Below are 10336 nucleotides of genomic sequence, written 5' to 3' on the forward strand. Positions count from 1 at the left end.
CTGAATATTACATTATATAAATCCATTATTTAGTCAATGTGTTGTAATTGTCAATTTATAATATTAGCATGTTATTATTATATTATTAATACAATAGTATGTAGGTTTAGGCAGCATCAGTGATGTTCACACACTCTGTCTAGAGTGTGTGAAATATGTAAGTTTAGCTGTAGTTTAGATTTTTTGTAATATTTTGCTACTTTTTCTCAAAGTACTGATGCTATACTGTTATACACTCGTTTTATTGAAGACAAAATAAAAATGCAAATAAGACATAAATAGCAGATTAGCAGTAATATTTGAAATTTAAAGTCTCTATTTTCCTTCAGTTTTTATGTGTAAACACTTGGCATTTCATGCTAACCAGTCTGCACACATTTACTGAAATATTTTATGGACAACAGTCAGTGATTCCACACAAATTTTTTCCCAATTTTATTGTGTTAAGCATTCTGACCCGATCCATCGGAATGTGGTGATTGAATGAACTCACAGATGAACCTTAAACTGGATTAAACATTGCTATTCAGTCCATAAGATCAACAAAAAAAATTGATTATACAAATTATAATGTTTCGCATATTGCATTTGGCATAATGAAGAAATCATCTGATAATGGATACATTACAAACCATGTGCATATGGATCATGTATATATCAGATTAAGATAATACTGGCAGGTCAAAGTCCAAGAAATACAGTCCTTTGTAAGGCAGCAACACTGCTCACATCAGCAATCAATTCTCCCCCAACCTCCAAAAAAGCACTGAAAAAATTTACTCTACTTTTCTTTCTTTTTGTTAGGTTACAGGTATTTATTGGGCAATGATGACAAGTGGTTGCTCACCATGTTTGTGGGAACTTGCTTGTAAACAAATGATAATTCTATGATTCTGTGGAGTATTTTATCGGATACAAAGATTTGAAGTATACTCTGACAGTTTAAATGTGTAAAGACTGAGACTGAGACTGAACAAATCAAACAATATCAAATTCAGTTCCAACCAACTAATTGTCATTTGTAAAATATTATTTACAGATACACATGTACAACTGTGGCTGCATCAGCCTAAATAAATGAAGATACTCATGTTTTTTCAGTACAAAATCTAAATTAATACAACAGTGGAATGGCTCTGTGTTTGCTCTGCCTTTTGCATGGTACTATGTTGTAAAGTGCCTTTAAAGACAAATAAAAGTCCAAGTGTCAGTGATGCTCCACTGGGCTGGCTTTATCAGAGTCTTCTAGTCACGTAGTGCTTCTCTGCATGGCCCTCGTTATAGTGACGTCTTCAACCTCTTCACCTTTCTCCTGAAAGGAGACTGATCACTACTTCTTAGATGGATGCTATAAAACTGGAACTTTCACTGTGAAGAGAACAAAAAAATACAACACATTTTGTATCTGTATCTCTGTGTGTGCGCCCAAGATGTTGCATTTACAGTTATAGCTCTCCCAGCGACATTTTGAGGTGTTATTGTATGAAAAAACAGCTATTAATGATGACTAAGCTCCACTTAGCAGGGGATGTTCACTGTTACAGTGCATCCAGAGAGTATTCACAGTGCTTTACTTGTTCCACATTTTGTTACAGCCTTATTACGGGGCGACCGTGGTTCAGGGGGTTGGGGAGCGTATCTGTAACCGGAAGGTCGCCGGTTCGATCCCCAGGCTCTCTGTCCTGGTTGTTGGTCCTTGGGCAAGACACTTTACCCTACTGGTGTTGGCCAGAGGGGCCGATGGCGCAATATGGCAGCCTCGCTTCTGTCAGTCTGCCCCAGGGCAGCTGTGGCTACAACCGTAGCTTGCCTCCACCAGTGTATGAATGCGAGAGTGAATGAATAGTGGCATTGTAAAGCGCTTTGGGTGCCTTGAAAAGCGCTATATAAATCCATTATTATTATTCTAAAATAGATTAAATTCTTTCTTTGTGTGTGTATATGTCTCTGTGTGTATATCTATATAACTATAAAATAAACTAGACTGTTTATTTTTCTTTTGAAAAACTTAATAAAATATATTAAGGTGATCTTGAATCAGTCCAATTTGAACAGGGGATCATAATTACTGGATCTGTTTAGATAAACAAAACTGCATCAGTCTACAAAAGAACAGCGTAAATGAATGTAGTATAACTTTTTAAGACATTACACATTTGTGACACATTTTAAAAATATACATTTGGAGTTGAATAAACAAACTTGGTCGTCATATGGGCTTTGTTTCCAAAAACACAAATTAAGCAACTATGGAAATACACACAAATAGGAAATTTAAAAGTCCAATATGAAGAAGGTACTAACTGTCAAAGGCATGTTCACAGATGAAACCAATGCGGTCAGTGCAGTAAAAGTCATTCCAGTTGGCCTCATGGATAAGGCCAGCACAGTCCTCGCCGTCTTCGTGACCATGCTTCCAGTTATCAGGTTGGCCAGGCTTCCACTTCCTAAAAACAACCACAAAGACACTTGGTTACACTTTGTTAAAATTGTCCTGTACAGTTAAAATACATACACAAATTTGCAACTCACGTGAAAACTGGTATGGTTCCATCTACCCACTTCCAGACATTTTCCTCCTCTCTGTCACTCAGTCCAAGCCAGAAATATCCTTTTCCTGTGATGGCTTTTTTTACAAATTGCTAGAGGTAGAATAGAAAAGAAGATGTAACAAGAAAAAATGTTTATAATAATGTTTTATGTCAATTTGTGCAATTGTTTAAAATTAGCAATAGCTTTATATGGAATATATGGATGTAATTGAATTTACCTGTTCTTCACTGTTATTGATAATGAGCATATGAGCTGAACGATTAGTACAAAACCGGTTGGCCTCATCAAAGTTGAGCCTCTGTGAACCAGAAGAAAAGTAATAGCAGCTGTCTCCAAAGTTTCTGAATTCACGTGGACAACCTGGAAGAATGAATTACCACATACATGTTATCCAAGAAAACAAAATCACTAGAGATGCTGTTTAGATGGTACAAGGTATCAACATTTACAAAAATGTCCTGGTCTAATTTATCTAATCACTTCATTCTATCCATCCATCCATTCGCTTCCGCTTATCCTTTTCAGGGTCGCGGGGGGTGCTGGAGCCTATCCCAGCTACCATAGGGTGAGAGGCGGGGTACACCCTGGACAGGTCGCCAGTCTGTCGCAGGGCCAACACACAGGGACAGACAACCATTCGCGCTCACATTCACACCAAAAAATCTAAATTGCCCTGAGGCAATTTAGATTTTTCAGTTAACCTATCCCCACAAAGTGCATGTCTTTGGACTGGGGGAGGAAGCCGGAGTACCCGGGGAGAACATGCAAACTCCACACAGAAAGGCTGGAGTGATGCTCAGGCTGGAGTGAACTCAGGACCTTCTTGCTGTGAGGCAACAGTGCTAACCACTGTGCCACCGTGCAAGATTCTATTTTATTTTATTTATTTAGCACCAAATCACAACAACAGTCACCTTAAGGCACTTTATATTGTAAGATAAAGGCCCTACAATACCCTAATACAGAGAAAACCACAACAAATAGACAACCTCCATCAATAAGCACTTGGTGACAGAGGGAAGGAAATACACCCTTCTAATAGGAAGAAACCTCGAGCAGAAGCAGGCTCAGAGAGGGGCAGCCAACTGCCATGAACGGTTGGGTTTGATGAGAGTGAGACAGGACAAAACTCACCAGGCTTTGGACTTGTGGCAACAGGAGGCTGGACCGACACAGAGCCCTGTGGTTCCTGTACTTGTTTAGAAGGTTGAGATGGTTTGGGAGGTTGAGTGACCGGACGGGGCTGAGTGGGCTGAGGTGGCTTTACAAATATGGGAGTTCCAGGAAGTCCTGGGAGACCGGGAGGACCTGGAGGGCCCATGGGTCCAACAGGCCCACGGGGTCCTTCCATACCTGAAGGTCCTGCTGCTCCTCTGGGCCCTTGTGGCCCGGGCGGTCCTGGCATTCCGGAAGGTCCATCCCTCCCAGGAGGCCCTGGAACCCCAGGGTCACCTTTCTCACCAGGGTTTCCAGGTCGACCACTAGACCCTCTTGATCCTTTAGGTCCTACAAGACCTCGAGCCCCAACTGAACCTTTTGGACCTGCTGCGCCTGGTGGTCCGGCTGCACCTTGCTCTCCTTTAAGTCCGACGAATCCTGGCATTCCTTTGTCTCCTTTATCACCCTTTTGTCCCGTTTGGCCCATTGGCCCCTGAGGACCCCTATCACCTCTGGGCCCTCTTGGACCTGGTGGGCCTGAAATACGAGCAGATAAGTGAACTATAACTGATAGAACAATGTGTAACAATTAATGTTTACATGCACTGTCACACAAAACATCACACAAATGATTTCTTGTAATCTTATATTTCTTTTCTGGTACAAATGCATACTACAAATCAGAAGAGGTACAATCCTAGTCACTGTCAGAAGTCACAAATAATTCATAAATATGATTCTTCTTAAGACCAGAAGGTTGTAGACGATGTAACTTACCCCAAGAAACTGAAAACTGTTGTACTTATTTATTTAACAAAATGGAAGTGGAAGAAATCTATCTATATATTCTTATACTTTTCTATATTAATTAAAAATGTACGAGTTCCATACCTAGAATAATTAAATATACTTGTCATAATTTTCACAAATAATTGGAAAAGGTGCTTTATTTACATATGATGATGAAAAGCTCTAAATCAGGCACCCTAGGTATTCCTCACCTTGTAGGATGGTAAAGTTGGTGATAAGCTGTGTGTGCTTGCTGTCCACTAGCTTCATCTCCTCCATCACCATGGACAAGTTGTTGACTTCTCTGTCCAACCGGGCTGTTAGTTCATCCTGCTGGGCGCGCAGCTCTCTGTTGTCTGCGTTGGCCTGTGTCACACTTCCATTCAGTCCCACTAACAGGTCAGAGTGCTGCATTACTGTCTCAGCACAGGACCTCAGGCCATTCAGCTCGGAACTGATGACACCAAGAATCTGTGCGGCAAAGCTAATGTTTCCAGTCACGCGGTTCATGTCATTCTCGTGTCTATCTAATCGTGCTTCCATTTTGTCAAACTTAAACGAGGTGGCATTATCATGGTCTCTCTGGTGGTCCATCATCTCATGCAAGCTCTGGTCATGTCCCTCTGTGAGAGCTGAGGTATTCTGGATTTGGCTGGCTAAAGTGCTGAGCTGAGCTCCCAAGTCATTTAGAGCTTCTTCATTGTTTCTGGCCAAGGCGGAGTTGTTGGCTTCCAAAACCTGAAGGTTCTGAACTTTTTCCTTCAGCCACTCTGTGTCAGCCCGTGTTTGTCTGGCTGTTTGCTGCAGAATCTGATAGTCATTTTTCAGTTTCTGAACTTCCTGTCCTGCATTTTCAATTGTCTTCTGTAGTGTGCTGAGGAGATTGCGCTGCTGGGCCTGCGTGATGTTCAGCGCACTGACATCAACCTGAGTCTGGCTCTGTACTTTGACCTGGCTCTGTATCTCAGACTGGAGCCGTGCAGTGTCCGCCTCAAGGCTGTCAATCATTCCACTGTAAGAGGTCAAGGTCTGCTTGATGCCACGCAGTGAAGCATCATTGTTTTCCATAAAACTCTGCAGTGAGACATGTGCACTTTCCGTATCACCTCCTGTTATCCTAAGTTCATCCAGCCTGTCGCTGTTACTTGTTGCCCTGTTTGCAATGCGCTGTAGTTGATTCTGTAACGCTTCCAGATCTGACTTGAAAATCTTCATCTCACTAGTGGCATTAACTGACATCACTCCAGCCTGATCATCTGAAAAACAGTCACACACTGTTAATAGGACATACAAATATAGTATAGTGTCAAAGCCAAAACCTACTTTCTTGTACACGTCACTGAAATCTCTGCAGCTTTCGACATCTATGATATAATCTTGTGTTACTGGAACTTACCTAGTTTCTTTAAGTCTGTCTCCACAGCAATGATCTTGCCTCCATAATTCTGCATGCCCTCTGTCATGTTGTCCATTTTCTCAACCACTAAGAAAAAATGAAAGCGACTGTCTTAAAGTTGAAGATAGATATAGTATATTCTGCAGAAGGGCTTCTTAACAGCAGAGGGCATTGTTACACTCATACTGCTGCAATGAAAAACTGGAAAAGTTAAACGCCACTGATGGGGACATGGGATTGAATGGAGTGAAAAACTTTCCTAACATTTTTCCTCACAAATTCCACTTCATCAGTGTAAATAATGTCAAACACATAATCAATACCACGCCAGCGCTTTACGACTCTGGTTCCACTTTCTCTCTCCTTACATCTGCAGGAAGAGTCTCCTCTCTTCCATGCTTTGTTTTTCTCTCAGCATGTGGGCGTCTAAATACTGAACTGGAAAACACGCTAAGCGTTCACTGTTATCATTCCAGGAGTGACAAAAACATGAAACAATAACATGCACTTGGGACAAACAAAAACAGCTTCAAAGAGCTGTTGGGTAACTGCTGAGAACTGAAGTTTGAAGGTAATCTCCTTTAAATCTGTCTTAGTCTCTCTGAAATGGTCACATGCTTCTCTTTTGGGTGAATCAGAAACACTCTATAAATTTATTCCATTGATAACAGTGAGAAAAATCTAGAATAAACTAGAAACACCTGCAAAACTCCCCACTAATCTTGAACATACCTTCTCATTCACCCCTGTTAATCTTTCCATCCTTTTCACATCCTTATATTGGAAAGGCACTGCGAGTTATATAAGGCTGCTAATTTAAGTCTTTTAGTAAGTCTGGCTGCCTATTGGGACAAGTTATGAGCAAAAGCTAGGCAGTTACCCAAACTGAGATTAACACTGATGAAAGCTGCTGGAGCAGACATTTAAATAAACAATTCTTTAACAGGAATTAAAGCATTAACTTGAAAAATAGCAGCATATCTATAACAAAGTCCATAGAAAAAAAATCATAGAATGCAGAGCTCAGATTGGTTTCTTGCACACTCAAAGTATTTTGGACACTCGCAGCAATTTGTGAGTTAGTCTGTAGTTCACGAGATAACAAATTGCAACCAAGCCATAAAATCTGCTTTGGGCTGTTAAGCCTGGGTAGTCGCTGCACAGTCATCTGGTAGACATTAGAGCCAAGACATCAAACTCACTTGGGCTTGACGCTAACACAGACGCAAAGCTGGAAGCCTAAAACAAACCTGACAGCACCTAATTCTGATTTAAATCTAAACTTGTGCAGTAGTTTGGATTAAGTCTTTCCCCATTAGGCAAATATGCCATCCGTTGCCTGTGGAGCAGGTAGGACTGTAGCAGTGTTTCATTCGAGGATACTTTCGGCATATTTTTCTGTGACTGCTTTGGACCACAAATGTGTAAGGCACAGAAAGCATTCCCCGATGATAACGCCTGAAATATGTGGAATTCCTGTCTGTTTCTATTTAATATTATTTCCATTGTTCAAACAGGGAGTAACAGCAGCATGCATGCAGTAAGGACAGCGCCACACAATCTGTTTCCCATTTAGAGCTGTGGCTAAAGATGTCAAATATGGTGGACAGTAAACAACGGTTTCTGTCAACAGAGTGGTTAATCTTAGGCCAAAGCCTCTGGCTTGACTGTTAGTGATACAACCATTTAATTTTTTTATCAAACATCAAAGAAAAAGACAAAGGCAGAGAGAAGCTGTGGTACCATGGGAGTCAGAAGGCAGGGCAGGAGTAAACAAAGGGAAAAAAAACTATAATTGTGCCAAAGTCAGACATCTTAATTCTCTGTCTGTCCAAAGTCTTTCCTGAAGTTGGCCTTATCATCCTTTCTGGACTTTCTAGCAAGATTTTGTGTACTGTATTTTCTGTTTGTTATCGTTCAATCTATTAGACAAAAAAAAGGAAAAAAATCAACCAAGTTTGTGTGAAGAGAAAGAACTTCATAATAAAATTATACAGAATTTCATTCATACTGATCCCCTCTCACTTTCTGTGAATCACGTCATACTAAACCAGCAAACACACCTACAGGAGTACAATACAGGATTATACATCCAAGGGCAACAGGGCCAGTTGCTATGCCTTTTGACAGTCCAGGGGCTTGTACAAGCAATATCACCACAGCACAGAGGACAGGAACTTAATTCACATGTAAATATAAGGAAATGGCAAGAATATGTTTTTTACATTTACACAATTTGGTGATCTAATATGCCAGTCTGTGGAGGGGTAGTGAAGAACACAATTTCCTAATTAAATAAGTGTTCCATCATCTGTAGTTAAAGGAAAGTCTATGTATTTGGCTTAGAGCATCAATATTTCTTGGCTTGTAAGAAAGGGTCTAACTGAGCCACTCTGGAAAAACTGAGGTCACCATCTGCTATTCCACTTCAACCCGTTATGCACACATTGTGGGTTCAGTGTTGTCAGGTAAGTTGTTGTGGATGTCAGAAGTTGCAATCCAGCTGAAAACTAGAGTATTTGTTTAAGCAGGCATTTTAACTTCAGTTACGGCTTACCTTTGTATCCGAGGACAGCCACCGCTATAGCGAGCAGGGCACAGAGCACATAGAGGAGTGCGATGGCTGCCCTTAATGCCCAGTCATTTTTGCACTTGGTGCACTCTGTACCCTCCTGAATTCCTGTAACACACAACAGGGTCTGTGTCACAAACCAGTGAACAGTGTACAGCACTGTCTATTTATAGTTTATATATTTTATTCCGGGACAGTTGGCATGGGACACCCATAATGTCGTTGTACATTTACAATAATAATAAAGTGCTATTCTATTCTATTCTATTCTATTCTATTCTATTCTATTCTATTCTATTCTATTCTAGGTTGGCTGTAAGCAAGAAGAATAAAATTGCAGTAGTAACCCATACACGCTCCAGCTGAAGAAGGAAGTTCATAAAAACATCCCAAATGTTTTCATATAAAAAGTGAAACCACATGGATTCTTTCTTTTTTACGTCATCACTAAGTTTAGACCTGCGTGTCTGTGGTGGCACACGCTGTGCTTTTCTCCAGTTGAGTATCAATTGAAAACATTTGGCCCCATTAACTGGCAAGAAAACTCACTATGAAACTTTGAAAACACTGCACATGTGTTATCCATATGACTGAGGAACCAATACAAAACACTACTATTCCCCTTCTGTGTCATTGGCAACTAACCTAGAACACTGGGACACTGAGATTTTTGGTCATTCATGTCGCAGACGTTTACTTCTGCTTCCTAAAAATCCCCAACACTAAGTGATTTAATGCTAAACATTGTAGGCAGGTTGGTTGCTTGACTTTACTCGAATTGACAAAGTAGCATTTAGTAAGCAGAGATACAAGACAGCTGCCGTGAATTCACAACAGGCCAAAAAGCTCTTAATGGAAGAGGTAAGAACTTCAGGTTATCAGGTTATTTAGGAAAGGAGAATTTATGGAAAATTGTCACACATTCCCGATTTGGATGTTTGCAAACAAAATGTGAAAATCGTGCAATATCACCATCTGCCGTTACAAACAAATCACAGCAGCAGTGTGGATGCAGGGCTTACAGTTCAAACTTTAGTTATAACTGACATCAGGGTTTCTCTAGTATAATATCATACCATTATCATTACTCATCAATACAACTTAAGCTGTAACAAACTATTATTTAAAAGATGTTGTTAAAAGGTGTCCTGTACATTCATAAAATGTCATATTGCTATAGATAATCATAAAACAAAGTGGGTCTTCCATTTACTTTCAACATTGGTTCTATTATTTATAAAAACCGTGCGCTCACTTAAGCAACTGCTGTGATCACTGAACACAGTGACACTGCTGAAAGATAAGACTGACTGGGGAAGAAAGTGCAGCTATCATACAGACTGTAAGCAAGCTAAATGTTCGGAGAGACTGGCTATCGCTTCATTTGAAGGACAAAGGAAGCAGCGGTATGGATAAAGGTCTTAGAGTTCAAACTTCAGGTAGCCAACATCAGGGTTTGTTTACAACCACTCTAATGTCCTGGCTGCTCATCTTTCTTTAGTTATCATTATCGGAACTCATTACTAAAACACAAACTGTAATAAATTTTTTTATTTCATTTAAATCTGAAATACATTGAAATGGGTCAAAGAACCTCACAGAGCACAACAGCAGTCTTCAAGGCTGTTGACCATGAATAATAACAATAATAAGGAGAGAATTGTTTATAGAAACATGTTATACCCACCATGGTCACAGAATACAGTCAGAAAATTTAATCCAAAAGATAACTTGTACAGTTGAGTATATCTATGCTTTAAAGTCAGGGGTAGGCCGGGACCACCAAAAGGGCAGCGAGGGTTTGTCCTTTCTGCTTTGGACCCAGACATCTGTACAAACATCATGTCTGACAAACTAAAGGGGGGGGT

At 40.3% G+C, this 10336-nt stretch overlaps 1 protein-coding gene across 1 annotated transcript in view; it reads right to left on the reverse strand.

Annotated features, from left to right (window-relative positions):
• Nucleotides 1–417: 417 nt before the first annotated feature.
• Nucleotides 418–10336, reverse strand: part of colec12 (collectin sub-family member 12) — a 33271-nt gene continuing 23352 nt past the window's right edge. Inside the window, exons 3-10 of the mRNA XM_005742491.1 lie at nucleotides 8454–8576; nucleotides 5897–5983; nucleotides 4713–5756; nucleotides 3688–4248; nucleotides 2771–2913; nucleotides 2533–2642; nucleotides 2305–2447; nucleotides 418–1368 (exon numbers count right to left, since the gene is read on the reverse strand). Of these exons, the coding sequence (XP_005742548.1) occupies nucleotides 1349–1368; nucleotides 2305–2447; nucleotides 2533–2642; nucleotides 2771–2913; nucleotides 3688–4248; nucleotides 4713–5756; nucleotides 5897–5983; nucleotides 8454–8576 (2231 nt within the window). The 3' untranslated portion in view covers nucleotides 418–1348. The remainder of the gene's footprint in view (nucleotides 1369–2304; nucleotides 2448–2532; nucleotides 2643–2770; nucleotides 2914–3687; nucleotides 4249–4712; nucleotides 5757–5896; nucleotides 5984–8453; nucleotides 8577–10336) is intronic.

The sequence above is a fragment of the Pundamilia nyererei genome, unplaced genomic scaffold, assembly GCF_000239375.1.
Source record: "Pundamilia nyererei isolate P.nyererei 1_Seehausen unplaced genomic scaffold, PunNye1.0 scaffold00121, whole genome shotgun sequence".
Lineage (NCBI taxonomy): Eukaryota > Metazoa > Chordata > Actinopteri > Cichliformes > Cichlidae > Pundamilia > Pundamilia nyererei.